The sequence below is a fragment of the Aulonocara stuartgranti genome, assembly GCF_965226115.1.
Source record: "Aulonocara stuartgranti genome assembly, chromosome: 3".
In the NCBI taxonomy this organism is placed as follows: Eukaryota; Metazoa; Chordata; class Actinopteri; order Cichliformes; family Cichlidae; genus Aulonocara; species Aulonocara stuartgranti.
The window spans coordinates 17,817,397-17,836,950 of NC_138941.1; the positions used below are offsets into that span (position 1 = coordinate 17,817,397).

General features: G+C 41.9%; 1 protein-coding gene across 15 annotated transcripts in view; it reads right to left on the bottom strand.

Annotated features, from left to right (window-relative positions):
* The window catches only part of peli3 (pellino E3 ubiquitin protein ligase family member 3), a 43,032-nt gene that overhangs the window by 15,178 nt on the left and 8,300 nt on the right, over positions 1 to 19,554 (bottom strand). For 7 of the 15 annotated variants that reach the window (XM_082526049.1, XM_082526055.1, XM_082526057.1 and 4 more), the window contains 2 exons: positions 10,494 to 10,694; positions 2,560 to 2,689 (listed from right to left, as the gene is read on the bottom strand). In XM_082526049.1, coding sequence (XP_082382175.1) covers positions 2,560 to 2,689; positions 10,494 to 10,694 — 331 coding nt within the window. Of the gene's footprint in view, positions 1 to 2,559; positions 2,690 to 10,493; positions 10,695 to 13,528; positions 13,606 to 19,554 lie in introns of all 15 variants that reach the window. The other 8 variants (XM_082526056.1, XM_082526051.1, XM_082526052.1 and 5 more) reach the window with 3 other exon arrangements.

Sequence of the window (19,554 nt, forward strand, 5' to 3'; positions counted from 1 at the left end):
AATTTAATTTTTGCTTGATGCATAAAGTTAAAAGATTAAAACTAATAAAACAAGTTTTAAATGTTTTCATTTGATTACATTTTATATGATTGATAATGCAGAAAAAGTAGAATTGCTTTATTACCTATTCATATTTTTAAAAAGTCACTAAGTAACTAATTGCTTTTGAAAATAAATAATCAGCAAAGTAACGGGATTACTTTTTAGGGGAAATAATCAGTAATTAGTTACTGATTACTTTTTCAAGTAACTTGACCAACACTAGTTCCAAAGCAGGTATACTCCATGCTATGGTGGCTTTGGGCTGTAGGCAGACCCTGGTCCACTAAACCCTGGTTCCCCCAGGCGCACTGCTGGGCACAGAGCGGGTGGAGGTTAGGTGTGTGTGTGGGGACATTCATAAACATCCCTTGGTTCTGGTGAAAATTAGGGTATAAGCGAAAAACGCATAGACTGACAGCTGTGGCCCAGAGAGTGGATGTTGCTGTGTTGCAACAGTGATTTACAGATGTGTTCTCTACTTTGCCCGGCTGTATGAATCTGGTGTGCAGCCTGGTGTGACGGTGTGTTCACAGCCCCACAGGTTACCTGAGCACAAGACACAAACTGTGTAAAAGGAATTGGCTGAAATGCTGAAGCTGGGAGTAATAGAAGCCCCATAGTTCCTGTAATAAAGAGAGATGGGTCTATATGGTTCTGTGTTGACTACCACAAGGTGAACGAAGTCTCACAGTTTGATGCCAATCCCATGTCCCGGGTCAATGAGCTCCTGGACTGGTTTGGCACTGCTGTTTGTTTTATGATGCTGGATTTAACCAAGGGCTACTGGAGGTATGGGTCGTGCCAATTCCTCACTCTTCAGTTCAGCTTGCTCTGAGCCACTTTCCAGCACCTCATGGTGCTACGTCCACACACTGGAGCTGCTGCTGCCTACCTAGATGTCCGTGACGCATGCAGGGCTCACGGCCAACCCAAAGAAGTGCGCTGTTGGACGGAGGGAGTTACAGTGTTTGGGGTACCACTTTGGAGGCTGGCTGATGCAAAGATGGAAAAACAGCCATTTCAGCCTGCCTGCGTCCCAAGACAAAAAAGGAGGGGAGGCGGTTCTTCGGGCTTTTCAAATAAAAAAGCATGCCTAATATGGTGTTTGGGCATAATGGTCCCATTAATAAACACCTCAAATGCAGGACACTGGTCAAAAACTGAGGGGGAAGGTAAATATCAGTGGGCTCCACCTTTAAAACCGTTCATGTTGTCATGGTTCTGACCCAGTGTTTTGAGTTTTCTTGTTTTATTATTTCAGGTTGATTTATTAGTTTTGACTTGATTCTGTTTGACTTCCTCGTCCGTTTAGGTTCCCGTTGTGTCTTTGTCCTCTGTGTCCCTCTCTGTGTGTTTGTTTATGTGCCTGTGTGTGTCCTTGTGTCTCGTGTCCCCTTTCTGACCCCTTGTTCTTCTCGTGTTCATTCCATGCCTCCACTGTCTGGAAACTTTGTCCATGTTTCCATCATTTCTTTCCCTCAACCTCTCTCGCTCCCTTGTGCTCCCTCGCCCTCTCTCGCCCCCTCTCCTGTGCTCCCTCGCCCTCTCTCGCCCCCTCTCCTGTGCTCCCTCGCCCTCTCTCGCCCCCTCTCCCTCTGTTGTGCTCCCTCACTCTCTCTCGCCCCCTCTCCTGTGCTCCCTCGCCCTCTCTCGCCCCCTCTCCTGTGCTCCCTCGCCCTCTCTCGCCCCCTCTCCCTCTGTTGTGCTCCCTCGCCCTCTCTCGCCCCCTCTCCTGTGCTCCCTCGCCCTCTCTCGCCCCCTCTCCCTCTGTTGTGCTCCCTCGCCCTCTCTCGCCCCCTCTCCCTCTGTTGTGCTCCCTCACTCTCTCTCGCCCCCTCTCCTGTGCTCCCTCGCCCTCTCTCGCCCCCTCTCCTGTGCTCCCTCGCCCTCTCTCGCCCCCTCTCCTGTGCTCCCTTGCCCTCTCTTGTCCCCTCTCTCTCTCGCCCTCTCTCGTCCCCTCTCCCTCTCTTGTGCTCCCTCGCCCTCTCTTGCCCTCTCTCTCCTCTCTCTCTCTTGTGCTCCCTCGCCCTCTCTTGCCCTCTCTCTCCTCTCTCTCTCTTGTGCTCCCTCGCCCTCTCTCGCCCCCTCTTGTGCTCCCTCGCCCTCTCTCGTCCTCTCTCGTCCCGTCTGCCTCTCTTGTGCTCCCTCTCTTGTGCTCCCTCGCCCACTCTTGCCCTCTCTCGTCCCCTCTCCCTCTCTCGCCCTCTCTCGCCCCCTCTCCCTCTCTTTTGCCTCCTCTGTCTCGTCGTGTCTGATTAGCTCCAGCTGTGTTTCCCTCCCATTTCTCGTTCCCTCATGATCCCTTGTGTATTTAACCAGCAGAAGGTGAAACTGATCAATAAGCCCTTCTGCTCTGATTAGATCAATATCCCAGAAGTTTAACTGAGTGGATGTTTGAAAATATCAGGTTAATGTTTTGAGCAGTATATACATATTTTTATTGTAACTTATTTTTTGCTCAGATCAGTGACAATTCAATGATGAATTACTTAATAGTATAACAAACTGATTTCTTACCTTTGACACCAAAGGAGTTGAGACATTGTGGATAACATCAGGTTTGACCCCGTTGGCTTTGGGTCTCTTGTAAAGAGCCAGACGACTTCTTCTGCGACCTTTGTCCCCATTGGCCAGTGACCCGTTGTGCCTGTGAAAAATAAAATCAATTGTACCTCACTATAATGGCTATAAAGACTTAAGTTTAAACAATTCCTTAGCAGAAAAACAAACATCGTAGCAAGTTTTTCTTTTTTTTTTATTCTATATAAGTCAAAGGTGCTCCCAATGGAAAACTGCATCAGTGCTGGGCTGGTCAGTGGACTTTTGAAATCAACACTGGCAACCTGGGATGAGGAAGAAATCTGTTTCAGAAAGAAACTATTTCATGCACCATGTATTCAAGTGTACTACGTAGGTGCACGGCTTAAAGTGGGATTTGGCAGGTGGTAAAACAACGACTCATGTCAGTCACATATCTGTTGGTAGCTCTTGGAGATGTGTTCTTTGTCGACAGGCTATCTGACCTTTGATGTTGCTGGCTCTGAAGTTCACTACTCTTTGTGAATTGCACCAACTATATTCTACAATATATAAACAGCTGTTACAGGAGCCATTGTGGCTGCTTTCCAAATTGTAGCCAGTAAGAAACTTGTACAAAAGCAGTACTTGGCAAGTGTTTAAAAAACATGAGCAACTTAAATTCAAATTGATGAGTCTTTCAAGAGGCAAGTCAGTATACTCAGCAGTCAGATTAAAGAAAAAAAGGTCAACAAAAATCTTTTAAAATACTGCAAATGACTAGTTTTAGCCTACACTAACCATCCCGTGTAACCGCTGAATAACATTTAATTATAATTCTGTTTGTTAAGCAACAGCTCATGTGCAGATCTACCATCTGAATGAAAAATAACATGAATTAGAATCCTAGAAAACTGATGCTTGTCATCTGAGCGTTGCATTTTCAGTGGAAGAAACGTTTCATCACTTTTCACTCAAATGAACTCTTCAGTCTCAGCAGACTGCAGGTTTCCATAGACTTATAAACAGTGCATTTGCATAATGACCAAAGCTAGCACTGCTGACTGACAGTGAGGTGTGTGGTCAGACTGTGGTGATATGCAAACTGATATTGAACAATGGTCATGAATACCATTCAAGGGGAGTTGAGGAAGGGCTGCACACTGCACCGTAAGATGGTGAAAGATGCAGCCCTGGCCCCTCTTTGGTTCAGAGACGGTCTTTCCCTTTTCACATAAATGACCTCATTGACTCTGTGCTCAAGCCAGCATTCCTCCTTCTCCAGGATGTGCACATCACCCTCATCTTTGAAAGAGGGATTAGTTTGAAATGATGGCTGCACAGAGAGTTGTCGGAGGCAGCCTCTTAACCGTCACAGAAATATACACCTCCAGATGCAGGAAGAGGGCCACCTGTATCATGCAGGACCCCACTCACCCAGCACACCCACTCTTTGTCCCCTCAGGCAGGAGGCTGAGCATCAAACGCAAAACCACCAGACTGAGAAACAGCTTCATTCCAGAAGCTCTGAGACTTCTCAGTGCATAATGGACAAGAAACTGCTACTGTAGTACCTTAATCAGCTGATACTTTGCTGCTAAAATATTTATACCTACACTCAAAACTCTGGAACAGCTTGCCGATTGATCCAATCCTTTAAATCACGTTTAAAAACCCACCTGTTCAAGCTTGCCTTCCAAACAACTTAGTTTTTAACGTTTCCCCGGTTCATGCTTGTTGTCACGTCACCATTTTATAACTGTATTTCTCTTGCTGATAATTGTATTTCCTGCTCCTTTACTGCTGTAACCCCGCAAATGCGGCTCGTCTGTGAAGCACTTTGATGTACCTGAGACTTTTAAATGTGCTATAGAAATAAAACTGAAACACTTCTATATCTATACTCCATACTGTTACTCAGGTTGTTGCACTTCACTTATTTGTATTATTCTATTTGGTACTGTTTTATTACTTGTCATTCTGTTGTTTTTATGGAAAACTGGGACCATGGGTAATTTTGTTCCACCTCATGGAAACATGCAATGAGAAAGACAATAAATCTTCCTTGAATCCTTGAACCCCTTATTACTGGCCTATAGGTGTAAATAATCCTAGCCTCACATGGTAGCTGTTCTGTATCGTGCATCCATTCAATCAGAGGTTGTTTGGTTTTCTTGATGTGTAATTTACAGCAATCCTCCTGGAACTTAACAGAGTGCACTGCATCAACCTGTTTGTCCCAGGGCAGCTGACCTTGGGAGTGGACCTATTTTTAATGCAAAGTGTTTTGGGGTTTGAAAGCCACAGAGAGGTGGCATTCTGAAAAAATGGGCCTGCTCACATATAAGGGACCACTGAAGGTTCTCGTTTATGCAGCGGTGATCCTTCTCTCCTGGATTACCTGGAGCGTCCTCACATTCACTCAATGCTTTTTTGATATCATGTACTTTTGCTGCTCTTGCTGCTGCATCTGTGGGTGAGGATGGTTTTCATTTCACTGGATAAGAGTCAAACCTTATTTACTCATCTGTATGTGTTGGTTATGTTACATGATAACTTTTAAATGCCCATTACTGAATTTCACAGTCTAAGAAATCTAGCCTTTAATTTTCAGATCCTCCCTGGTGAACGTCATGTGTTTGTCCACCAAGTTAATGTGATCAGTGACTTGTGGTATGTCCTGAGAGTTTATTTCCACCCTGGTATTATCCAAAAAAACTGAGCCAATGGCTGGGTGGCGTTTGGGTTTTCAGTACAGACTTGGTGTAGCTTTCCCCTGCAGTACATAGGATTGTCATTTTCAGACAATCTATCACCATCTTGCTGTAACCACGAGCTGGATCCCCTTTCAGGGTCACATAAATATTTTTGTCACTACGCAGTAACAACATTTTCCAATGATAGTCTGTCTGGTTTAGCAAAACTCTGCTACTGTCAATATCAACGTCCATTTTTATTTCTGTAGCACATTTAAAAGCAACAAAGTTGACCAAAGTGCTTCACAAGTTAGTTCATGAACAAGAGAAAACAAAAGAAAAAAGAAATACAGGAAAATAAGACATGCGAATAGAAAGAAGCAAGAAGCAAATACAATATATTTAACATAAAAACACACAAAAAGAGGACCTGGTGTCACTCAAAATGAACTCGAATTAAAAGCCAATGTAAAAAAAATTTCAGAGTCTTCAGAGTTTCAAGATAGCATTTGAAAGACTGTATAGACTCTGAACTATGAGTATCGAGTCTAGGCGCTGCAACTGAGAAGGCTCGATCTCCTCTATGCTTTAATCGAGACCTCGGCTGTACTAAAAACATTTGGGTAGATGATCTCAGTGCTGTTTAGTTGCTATTGCTTCAATAGCTGGGTGTTTATTTAAAACATAAAACTGAAAGTAGGTAAAAGCATCTTAAAATAAGCACGATAATGGACAGGGAGCCAGTGTAAATTTGATAAAACTGGAGTGATGTGATCGTACCTTCTAACACCTGTTAGAAGACATACAGCAGCATTTTGGACTAAGAGAACCACAGTAGTCCAATCAAGAGGTGTTGAAGGCATGAATACGTTTTTGCAGGCCTTTAGGAGGAAAATAAGGCTTTGCAACTTCACGGAACTGATAAAAACTGGTCTTCACAACTCTGAAAACTTGCTTCTCTAATTTAAAAGAGCTATTTCCAGGATTTCTTACAGTCTGGGAATGATGACAGGTAAAAGGGCCGAGGGTATGAGTTAACTGATCCAAAAACAATAACTTCAGTCTTATTTTTGTTTAGGGTAAGAAAATTCTGTGTCAGCCAGTCTTTAATGTCTGATGATGATGTTGTGTGTACTGAGTGACAAGAGTGCTTTGCTTGTTTTGATGTTGATATTGGATGCTGGCTTAGCAAAATTGTGCTAATGTCAATATCATGTCAATTTTATTTCTGTAGCACATTATGTGTCAAATCGATCTATTCTATCGTTGCTCCATTGTGATGACCATCTCACACAACACCAGAGAGTGGATGGTTCTGCACTGAGATGTGTTCTCCCAATGCCTGGTTGCACAACGCTTTTAGAGCATCATTTTCAAACGTGTGACAGTGTGTTCATGTCCCTATAGACTGTCTGTGCTTAACAAGCAAATTATTCGGAAAGAAGTGGCTGCTATGCTGGAGATGGGGGTGACAGAGGAGTCACAGAAAGCTTGGTGTAGCCCCATCGTTCTTGTAGTGAAGATGCCTGCCCCATGCCCCATGCTACTGGTAGATTACCTTGTCTACACAGTCCAAGGGGAAAAAAAAGGTCTTCTCCACTCTATATACAGTAATTTGCACTAATTTGTCACTCCTCCTGGTCAGAGCACCACTTTGCTGCGCCTCATGGACCATGCTGCATCCACACGCTGCACATGCTGCCGTGAATGATGTTATCATCCACAATGACACCTGGGTGGAGCAGATGCAGCAAGCGTACACAGTCCTACAGTCGCTGAGGAGCTAGCTGCTGGGGCCAGAGAGGAGAGAGAGGTAGCAGGAACATCCGGAGTGAGGAGCGCTGACAAATCACGAGGAGCTGGAAAAACTCCCCGCAAAAGCACAACACGAGTAAAAGTATGCTTTAAAGACTCATCCATTGCTGAGCATTGGGTCAGTCCTATTTTTGTTTTTTCATTAGTGTCTGCTTACATATGACACTTTGCAAGAATGCTGGACTTTTTTCATCATTATCAGACATTTTTTACCATATCTGTTTAAAATGACAGATTCTGGTTCATTTTGAGCTAAAGCAAGACCTGCGAACACCAGGCTCAGTCAAATTCATGCTCAGTCATTGCCAAAGATTTCAGTGTGCTGAAAGCATGTTGGCACACTGCTTAACAACAAATATTTCTGGAACAACTTCACCTACTCTCAGGGTGGATGGAGAAGATAAGGATGTGATGACGCAGAGACTCCAGGAACACTTAAGAGTAACGAGACACAACTTTAGCCCAGTGGTTCCCAAAATGGGGGGTGTGCCTCCCAGGGGGGGCGCAGGGCCATTGCAGGGGGGGGGGGCACGGTATAAAAAAAAAAAAAAAAAAAGAACGCTTGGACACTGCTAGCATAACAGACAGGTTTTTGATGCGGCTCCCACACAAACGCAAAGCAGAGGATGAAGCATCGCCAAATATGCTTCCAAACCAACTTCCTTCCAAGCCAAAGACTAAAATATGATGAAGCATTCCTGCCTTTGGCTTCACCTGCACAACAGTTTTAATCACGGACAAACAGTATCCCACATTCTTCATTTTTAGTTCACAAACACTTCTTATAACGACTAACTACTCCTGAAAGAGGTTTTAGCTCTTTATACAGTAAAGTTACAGGAGGATGAAAATAATTATCAGGCAAAATGTCCTTCGTTTGTTAAAATAACCCCATGATACCACGTGAGCACACTATAAGCACACTATATACACGGTGTATGAGTTACAGAAACATTGTGGGTGTGTGTACAAGGGGATTATATATGATATAATAAGTAAATAAGGGTTTAAGGGCTGTGGTCATTAAGGATGAGGATGGTAATTGCACATCTGCCAGAATATTGTACAGAAAAAGGAAAGACCAAAATATCGCACAGAGTCAATAGCAGCGACAGAATGACTGTATGGCAGAGGTCTGCTCATGCTCTTAATTTGCATTAATGGTTCTGACAAGTTGTTCTTTAGTCTGTTGGTTTTGCTCCTGATGCCAGAGGGCAGGATGTTGAAGAGGTGGTGGTTATAATCGCCGTGGCTCTAGAGAGACATCTAGAGCTGACAATGGAGTCCAGGGGGGAGAGTGGACAGACGATCACCTTCGCTGCAGTTCTGATGACCCTCTGGTGTCTCTTCTTATCGGCTGTTGTGCAACCAGCGTACCACAGGGATGGCAACACTCTCGATTGTGGCTTGATAGAAGAACACTAGTAGGTTTGCAGCCTGTTCCAACTCATCTCAGGACGCCCTCTCCACATACTCACCTTTTATGGACAGGGGAGGGGGATCAGCTTTTGTCTTGCACAAGTCCATGACCACTTCCTTGGTTTTCCTGGTATTGAGGGTGAGGTAATTGTAGTCACACCATTCTGTCAGACGCTGGACCTCATCTCTGTAGGCGGTGTCATCATCGTTGGTGTTGCTGTCGTCTGCAAATTTGATGATGATGTTGCAGGGATAGGGGGGTGCAGTCAGTGGTGTAGATGGTGTACAGGAGTGGACTCAGCACACATCCCTGTGGTGAGCCAGTGCTGAGTGGCAGGGCGGATGGTCTCTGGTTGCAAGCCTGACTGATTGTGTTCGGTCAGTAAGGATATGTGCACTAAAGGACATATCCTGGCCGAAAATGACTCCGACGCTCCTCACAGTGAAGGCCGAGGCAGTGCAGTCCAGAGTAAGAATCTGGTTAGAGCCTTCTATTTCTACGATTATTAGTGTCACGGCCAATAACCTCAGTTTGATCTGAATGTAGAATCTGAAAATTAGATGGCATCCAGGTCTTTATGTTTTTAAGTCATTCCTGCGTTATATAAGGGATAATATTCCCAAAAAAGTAATTACATTACCGGTACTTTCCTGTAAGCAGGCTGCGTCACTGTGTTACTAAACTGTGATTTTGTTTGTGAGAGTGTGTCATGACAGTGACGTACGAGCGTGCGACTCCGTGGCAGCAACAGACATGTGCAGATCAACAATGGATAACATGGAGTGCAGGACAGAGTACGACCACTCAGTGTTTAAAGCTTGGAAGTACTCGCATTACTTTGAGTTTCTGTAAAAAGTGACAAAAACATTAGTGCTGCGTCAGGTTGTTTGATAATTCCAAAGAGCCTGACCCGCCCCCACAAAATGTAGCCCACACAGCTGATAGGAGTGATACACGCATGCACATCTACCAAGGTAAAACTGGTAATACACTAATACACTTTAATTTAGCTTGAAATAACTTTCCAATCTAAAGTACAAAGACAAGACTCAAAATGATTTGAAAAGCAGCAGTGTTCAAATAACAACTTTGAAATAGCTTCATGAAGCCTGCAGAGCACTTAAAAAAGAAGAACTTAATACAGAGAAATTATGGGTCAAGTTAATGTTACATGGTTATTGGTTACATGTCTGCAAAACCTCGAGTGGTTGAAAACTAGTCGTCAAATCAGTTTGAAGACAAGTTGGCAAGTTTATGCTCTTTAGTAAGTAAGTAAGCTTCCTGGTGAAATTCCAGATGTGCAAGTGCAACTGGTCATAACTGGACTTTCAATCTCAAAATCAAACCCACACTGAAAGAGGCTCAGAAGCAGACAGGAAGATATCCTTGACCTCGACGCCAAATGAAAATCTGGGGCTTGACTGTTATTAGCCTATTCCCTGAATCATCATTTCTCCATACATGCATGTGACCTACACTGACCTACTGTTTCTAATCAAGAAAATATATAGTGCATCAAGACCTTTACAGCACATCTAGAGAGTACAGAAATTAATAAGATGGGAATTATTATCTTATTTACTAATATTTTCATCTGTCTATCAAATGCATCTCATGGCTAAAACATGGTTTCCATTTAATGTGGAACTTTTGACACTCAAAGGTCAAATGTCAGAGCTGGGAGTGACATCATTCCCAGCTTAAACATTTGTTCAGTAGTAAAGCTGGAAAAGCAAAGAAAGAGAATTTGTTTTGCTCCTTGGCAGAGGGTTGAGCCATTCATGCGTTGCTAGCAACACAGTGCACTGTACGCAGTGTACAGACAGAGCATGTTCAATGCTCTGCTTTTGTTGGACTTTCTAAACTGGAAGTCCAACTTTAGGGACTTGGAGCTAAGGAAGCCTAAGAATTCCAAACATGAATGAACACACCTGTATAATCAGGCAGATTCATGAAGTTAACATCAGACGTACATCAGAGCACACAGTACTTTAATATCATACCCCAAGACGACGAGCTCTCCATACTTTACAGGCTCCTTGTCCTCAGGAAAGACTCCATCGTGGGGTTGTGAGCTTGAGCCCAAAGGAGGCGAGGGCTGGCTCTTGTTGCAGGATGGGCGCAGCTCCAGAGATGGGGGGGGACACAACGCCTCTGAGCTACCCTCCAAAACCATGCCCACCGGCCACAGCTGGGGCTCGCTGCTGGGGAGAACAGGTCAGAAGAAAATCATAAAAGCCTGTGCGTTTGAATGAGAAACGTACATTTAAAGTTGTAGTGTAGCACATCTTTAATATCTGATCATATCACAATGGTGTGACAGATGATAAAATGCAAACAATCTCATGCATGAATTATAGGTCAACATTAGCACACAGGCTGCAATATAAAAGTATTCATAGCTTCCTCGAACTCTACCACCTGCACCGTTAAGCAGTGTTTTCTCACACAGAGAAGATTCCCAGTTCCAGTCTTCTGGTTGGCTGTGGCCCCGTCTGTGTGGAGGTTGCATGTTTTCCTTTGTGTACATGAGTTTTCAGCTATTTGAGTTCGTTATTCGTTTGTTGTTGGGTTAATTGGTGACTTGAACTATTAAATTTAACAGTTTTGGCAACAGGCTAATATAGAGAGCAGACAACCATTTGCACTCACAGTCACCCCTGTGTGCACTTTAGACTCACCAGTTAACCTAACCCCACTAACTGCATGTCTGTGGACTGTGGGAGGAAGTCAGAGAGAGCCCACACAGACACAAGCTCCACACAGAAAGGGCCCGGCCCTGGTGGATTCGAACCTGGGACCTTCTTGCTGCGAAGCAACAATGTGGTGGTGTTAACACTGTTGCCTCACAGTATGAACGTCCTTTTTTAACAGAGCGAGAGATTTTTCATCATAGTATTTCTGAACATAATACTTTTCTTTGGAAATTGTTTTTACAAATAACAAAATTATTTCAGCAAAAAAACATAAATTTCAATCATCAATATTATGACCCTGAGAAAAAATGACTCTTTGATTTAGTCATAGAGCCAACCATGATGTGCTGTTCAAACTTTCAAGTTAAAGCTGAGGGTTAGCTTTTAATTCACATACAGTATAAAAACATCAGGTCTGAGCCGTCACTTGAGGGAGAATGATGCCAAAAACAGAAGAAATCAGGTTAAACATGAGAAAAGTAATTTCTGATGCTGAGAAACCAAAGGTCATATCCAACATAGCCTGTTTTTCCAATTTTCAAGTCCTAGGATGAGAAATTCAGAGCCACTCAGTACAAAACAACCCAGGTCGACATAGCAAAGACTGAAAGACAGTCAGAATCAGCTTCACTGTCCCAGTATGCAGACCGAGTATTTGGGTATTTCTTTGATTTCAGTGTATGTGGCAGATTAGACACACACAATGCAGACAATAGCAACAGACAGACAAAAACAAAAAGGACTCTTTGATTCAGCAGCAGGTGTGACGAGTCTTTTATGTAGAAACTTAAGTGTTCAGAGGGTTTCCGCCTGTGGGGTGCAGTGCTGTGTAGTGCCTACCACAGGGGAGGACCTGGAACAGATTGTGTTCAGGGTGCGAGAGCTTTGCAGTGATGTTTCGTTCTCATTCATTACATTTGTTTTTATTTTTAAAGTCCCAAATTACAACACCAAGGTTTCTGCAGGCCTCACTGTCTATTACGATCTGTTCTTCCTGAGCTGATGGAGGAATTATATCCTCTGCTGAGCCTTTTTAATAAAACTAGTTAGAAATGTGTCTAATGATCCCAGAACAACTGCCAAGACACTTGTGAATGACTTAACCAAGTCCTGAAGTGTGGTCTGAAAGAAGACTATTACCATGTTCATGCACAGAAATTGATTGTGAGGATTACAAAGAAAATGTCTGTTACAGGAAATATTCTGTGAAAAGCCAAAATGTCCATAAATATTAATCTCTCATAGTAATTTAGTAAAAGCCGGACACGGCCCAGATTCTTCAGTGTTTTCTTTGAAAGTTGCTGCCTTCAAGCCCCAAAACAAAGTAGACGATACTTGCAGTTCCTCCAGAGTATTCTGAAACTCAGGACAGTATCCAGGAGTACAAAGTCAGTGTGCAGCGGTCTAACATAACAGCAGCAGCTACGACAGAGTGAAATGACTCCACAAGACTGAAGGACAGTCCTGATGTCTCACTGTGGTCTCCTCTGTGGACGCTTTGATGTAAAGCAGCTAAACTGTCTCAGCTGCACACGTGGGTGCTGCCAAGGTTTTGGGACCCCACAGAAAAATATCCCTGTGAGTCGCACGACATTAATAATTCAAATCATGACGCCCTAAAATATATTTATAACACTGAGCAGACATGGACGATGTTCTGCTGAGAAAAAGATGGGTTTTGAGATTGATGAGATATGTGCAAGCCATCATTCTAATGTTTTATTATAACGTTATTATTTATTTTATTTTACATTTTCATCTATAAAATGGTCCAAAAGTATTTTTTACTGCTTTAACATTTTTATTTATAATATTAATTATTGTCAGATATAACTTAAATAATCCTTTGGATTATAACACAGTATAAACAAATGAACCATGCTTCTGTCCTGAAGTTGAATTGGTTTTGATTTGTTTACTGAAGCTCTGACGTGCAGCCACACAGCAAGTAAAGGTACACAGCAACAGCCAAAGTGGAAGAGATGAGTAAGTGTCCTGCATTTCATCCACTGAAGACAGAGATTCAGCAATGCAGCCGTAGACCGAAGCTTGAAGTTAAGGCGTTAAGCTTTGCAGCTCACTGATAAGTTCTATGAGAGGTTCAGAGGAAGTCTGTTGTATATCAAAGTCTACGTTTGGTCAGTGCATGTCTCAATCTGTTTAAAAGAATGAAAAATATTTGTTGCACATGCTTCATACATTTATAATTTTCTTTATCTTGTTTTCATCCACATTCACAGAGGAGAGGGAAAGAAAAAACTAAATACATTTGTCATGTGATCATTGTACAGAGCATTTCTTAAACAAAACAAATGTGATTCAAACACATTTGAAATACTCACCAATCCTAACGAGCTTTTACAATGACAGAGCTAAATGGAAACCAACTACTGCATTTCATAGGCAGAATATCACGTATCTGTAAAATAACAAAACTATCCATTAGTCTCAAAGCCATTTTCACAACAGTGAGGTAAAGCATTCAGCACAGTTCAATCCTAAATATAGAAATAAGCACATGTTAGCATTCACGGTATCTAAGGCAGCTCATCACAGTGTAAATGAACTGAAGAAGGCTTTTGGGTTACAGTCACAACATACTCAGACGTTAGATGTAGATCAGTCACAGATAAGTAACGTCACAGACACACTAAACATCTATTATTATTATATTATACACACAAATGGGAATTATATTTAGAATATTATTTATTTAGGATTCAATGTTAAGTACAATTCTCTCTACAAGTTATTCTTACATTTTTAGAACTCTTTAGTCAAACAGAACAGCATCTGAACTAAAGTGGACACCGTGCTAGACGCCCAACAGCTTTCCAATCGATGTGCACGCTATTCCAACAAATGAAAGGAAAGCTTTTCACTAACTCCCCTTCATGGCTAGGCTGGCATAACATTAGCTAAAAGCACAAAGCTTTCATTTCATATAAAAACTGTTCTACTGAAACTCAGGTTTCTGCTTAGTTACTGACTGCAGCAGCTACCATGTAGATCAGCATGTACAGGGGCAGCTGCTACGTGGTGGTAATGTTGCTGCTCCACACTTTAACACAGCAGCAACATTAACAGTAAGGAGCTACAAATATAATCCTAAAAATAGTACATGAGCATGAATTTCCTCATTTTGTGGCGGCAGATATGTTTCATCAAGCAAGAAACTCCGCCCACATTAGCCTGTTTAATGCAGGCACCTTTCCTTACTACATGACCGATGCAAGTATGTAACTGTCTGTCGTCATACACAGAAAAAAGTCAAGCAAAAGTTGCAAAAAATCATTTCTCAGATTTTATTCACTTATATTTGTTTACCATTGATTTAAAGAAAAGATTTGACATTAGATAACAGGGTCCTGATGCTTGTCTCAATAACATACAGCAAAAACTAAAACCCCAAAATTTAAAAAAACAAAACCCACCTCACCCAGTAAAAATCCAGCTGGGTCGAGCGTCTACAAAGGATCGAAACTCTCTGTGTTACAGTTTTGAATTTGTATTTACTCTTAAAGCGTCCACACCCACTGGAATTCAGTTCAGTTTTATTAATATAGTGTCAAATATCAAGAACGCACTTTATATTGTAAGATAAAGATTCTGAGATAATATAGAAACAACCCCAACAATCAAACGACCCCCTTCGAGCAAGCGCTTGGTGACAGTGCAAAGGAAAAACTTCCATTTATCAGGAAAGCTCTGGTAGAACCAGGCTCAGGGGGGGCAGCCATGTGGCTGAAGGTGAGCGGAGGAAGGCAGGTCAAAAGAGCCAGACAGGAATAATATCTCAGGATTAAATGCAGAGTAGTGTGTAAAAAGGTGAATGAAGAAGAACCAGGAGAAGCCCCTGGCAGCCAAGACCCATTGCAGTGGAACTAGAGGAGGATTACGGGAACATCTGATAAGCCCTAACGATAAACGAAACGAAAGTTTGAAGCCTTAATCTTCAAACTTTCCTTTGACTTTTCCTTTGTTAAAATCCGAGAAGTAAAATACAAGATGTCAAAAAGTGAGCCTGTGAGCTTGAAGGCTACTTCTGGCATTAGAACGCAGCTCCGGACAATAAGGACCTCGACGTCCACAAAGACGGGACACATATCTGCCAGTCTTTGGCTCCTTAGTACTTAATGCTAACCTTTCACATATGGTAAATGGCCTGTATTTATATAGCGCTTTACTAGTCCCTAAGGACCCCAAAGCGCTTTACACATCCAGTCATCCACACATTCACACACTGGTGATGGCAGCTACATGTAGCCACAGCCACCCTGGGGCACACTGACAGAGGCGAGGCTGCCGGACACTGGCGCCACATTAATGCTAACCTTTCACATATAATGGATATAATGCACCGCCTTGGCTGATCAGATTATTCCACAGTTCATTTCCTGTTTTTACCAAGATGCAGTTTGGAATGCTGCAAAGTCAATTTTCCTTCAAAACAGAAACTTGGTGGTTTTCCAGAGACCTCTCCCTGCCATTGAAGAGAGGAGGATGATGCTTTGGCTCCTGGTGGCAAAGGTTCAACAACAAGGTAAGACAGCACATGTCATCAGAGGCCAGCCTTTTCTACCAAGAACCTGAGGGTGGCAACATCCCACCGGTCAGGTTTTTGCTAAATGTAAGACTATAAGTTCTATAACAGTTCCAGCCATTGTCCCGTGAAGTCTTAATTACTATGAAGGCTGTATGAGAAAATGCCAGAGGGGATTTTTGGTAGCAACTAAGAACTGGCCAGTACCTGAGAGCCTTTGGTCGTAGCTCAACCAGAAAACATAAATTAGAAGAAGAGAGGATGAAGAGAGGATGACCTCCACCATAATGAGCTTGTCACAGAAGAAGCCCTCAGATATGTGAGAGCAGGACAGGGTAAATTTATTTCTGGAATAGCTTAAAGTACCAATTTCACCAGCCACACCCACCTTGGCAGCTTCTCTCTATATCAATGCACTTGCTAACTACGTGGAAAACGAAGCCCCAAAGATCTGTTACTGTTAAAGGCTGGACTAACCTGTAAGAGCTATTTATAAGATGTAAACTAATGCTCAGGTTTTTACGTGTTTCACAAAGAGTTAGTCTTTTTGACTGCAGGATAATTTATTAAGCCAAATGATAATTACAGACTCAAATCACTTGAATTATACTCATCTAAGGAGTTAGAATCCACAAGAAAACAGCTGAACTGCTTGGAAGTTGTAATTGGAGCGTTGAAATTTAAGTCCACAGTCTGGGCAGCAGTTGATCCCTGTGGTTCATCCAATCATCTGCACTGCAGGAGACAAAGAGGCTGATATCTTCTGCACTATTTTTTTTACCCAATCCACCAATAAAAAAAAATTAGCCAATCAGAATGCTCTATCATTCACATACATTTAAATTCACCAACTGGAAATCCCTGTCAAATGTGTCTAAATTTGCTGTTCCTCCTATCAAAATACGTTTTGAACGCGAGGGTGTCGAGGACTTGTTCTACACAACAGTGTGTTATTTTATGTTCCTGCTGTCAATAATGTGGTGCCAGGAGGGTTTAAAAGTGGGGTTGAGACAATCTCCTGACTGAAAACTCTGTGGGTCAGTTAGCAGGTAAACACTTGGATCTGCACAGGTCACAAAGTTTCCTTCTCTTATCTTTGACAACGATGGCTACGTTCTTAACATAAAATGATGACCTTAGAGCAAAAAATGTGGACTTCTTATTGATTCTCTTTATATTTATTAATGATTCATAATTCATTTTAAAATATTAACACATAATTAGTCCTTTTATTTTAAAGTAAATTATCAAACAATACATTACTAGCATGATATCTAAATAAATAAAAGAATCGCAAAATGAAATTGTAAATGAATTTAATAATGGATTATTATTGTTGTTATTATTATTATTTTTGCACAATTCATTACTGAAGCACAAAATGCTTTAATTTGATGCATGTGACTCTTCTGGTCCTCCATACAAATCCATGGAAAATGAAAAATAATGTAGGAAATGAATGAAAGCTACTATAAGAAGAAGGTGATCAGAATGAGAGAAACAATGTAGAAAATAGAAGAAGCTGGGGTTTAAATGACAGGGACAGGTGGAGCACGGAGAAAGAAAAGACACAAGAAACCTTAAATTTCTTTCTGTGGATGGAGAAGAGAGGAGGGTGCTTTTGTGTGTTTGATTATATGTGTCAGCAAGTGCATGCGCACAAGTGTCAGGGTGATGAATTGCCTGTTCTAAGCCACACATTTTCTAATAAACCCACAGTCACATCCTGTGTGTGCAGACACAGGGATGCAGCTCTGAGCAGAGTGGATACACTTGCTAAGCTACTGTAGCCAGAAGTACTTCGTTACAATAGTTTGACTGTAAAGCAGCAGAAGGTTTATTGACATAGTTATGAAGGTATGTAAGTAAATACTGATTTTTATAATATATAATTTGTCTCATTGTTGAAAAATATTCAAAAATTGTGAATAATTAACAGATTATGAATTCCTCCTTCTTCCATGGGAGACGGGGGGAGAGTAACTATTAAAGTGAATAACTAATAGGACCTAAAATGTTTTGTTTTTTATTTGTAGCATTTCCAGATTTAGTTTTAGTGCTTATACTATGACATGTGATTTGTCCTTAAGGGCCACACTACAGTTTTCAGGAGTAGAGAACGACATTATGAAATATGGAAAAGCATATTTTGTAAGACAATGTTTCTATAAACCTTTTCGCTTATTAGGCAAGTATTCAATTAATTCAACTGTGAAGACCTGACCCAATATTTACTTTTGTTTTTTTCTTCTTGATTATCACTTAATACAGATCAGGTTGCTTCTACAAACATCGAGATGACAATTTTGGCTTTAGGTAAATTTAGAGGTCATTTTTTACTTCAATTAAATGTCATAAATGGTTAAGAAAAAGAGGCAGGGCAAGTTTGTCTGTGGAAGAAAGGGAAGAAGGCCCAAGAGACAGAAAAGCCAAATTTGTCTCTTCTATAAACAAATGAACAGAGAGCTAAATATATTCCCCTGACATATGAACTCTGCATTGAAATATGGCTTCAGGACAAAACTGCCTCACTAGTTGTGTTCTTCAATCTATTTAAATAAAGATGTTCTACTTCTGTCCTTGGACGAATTCTTAGTCACTCTGGTTGAGATTAATAAACGTATTATTTTCCCCATAAATCCAGTTTAGTTGTCAAAATAAGGGCAGATATATTTGTAAACATGTAACTTTATTAAACATCAGCTCCGACGTGGACATTTTTGTTTTTTGAAAGCAGGGCAGAGAGCCACAGAGCATGTGTACTGTGCATCATGTAACACTTTATTATGTACAAATCCTACAAGCCAGTGTCATGAACGATTACCCTCCCCCGGTAACAAAGTCAGCCTCTGATCTCTGCACGTGTCTTTCTGCTCGCACTGGGTATTATTATTTATCTTTAAGTTGTTAAACTATTATAAAATGTACTTGTCAAGGTCAGGATGTTATGCTATTACAGGTTTGTCCAAATTCTCCACATCAGACGTGAGTGCTGCTATTATGGGATGATCTCATCTCAGTTTTTTCATTGTAGTCGCTTTAATATTTTCATTTTCTAAAAGCCAGAGTATTCTAAGAGGGTGTTAATATGCAAGTATTACCAAAGAAAAGACATGATCTATCTCTATCTCTTAAAATAATCTTTACCTTTGAAGATGTGTTCTTCAAAGGTAAGGATTGCTCTGTAATGTAATATTCTACGGTCCTTAGTGGACTGGGAGGCAGTCAGAGGTGGGGGACCTGGTGCTCTGATCCCTGGAATGCCGCCTCACTGGTGAGGAAGGAGCCTGACCTGGTGCTGGAGGTTGGCAGATACCAACCAGATATAATTGGGCTCATGCCAAGAGGCTCTGGAACCAGTTTCTGGAGAGTGGACTCCACCCTGGAGTTTCCCAATGGGAGGCAGTGGTGCAAATGTATCTCCCTGGCTCGCTGCCTGTGCGTTGGAGTTTTCCTCAGGCCCCAGGTCCTGACTATCGTTTGTACCTAAGTGCCAGAATCCCTGGATGAGGTGCTGGAGAGTGCTCCACACAGAGACTCTATTGGGGACTTCAATGCTCTCACACTGATGTTGTTAAACAACCGCACGCTGGCATGACCCCTGGGGTGGGTGAGATTCCCCCTCAGTTCCTGAAGATTCTGGATGATGTAGGGCTGTCAGGACTGACATGTCTTTGGGTGGGTTTGGGGGTTTGGGTGCCTCTGGATTTGAAAACTAGGTTGTTGACTCCCCTGTTTAAGTAGGTAAATGGTAAATGGCCTGTATTTATATAGCGCTTTACTAGTCCCTAAGGACCCCACAGCGCTTTACACATCCAGTCATCC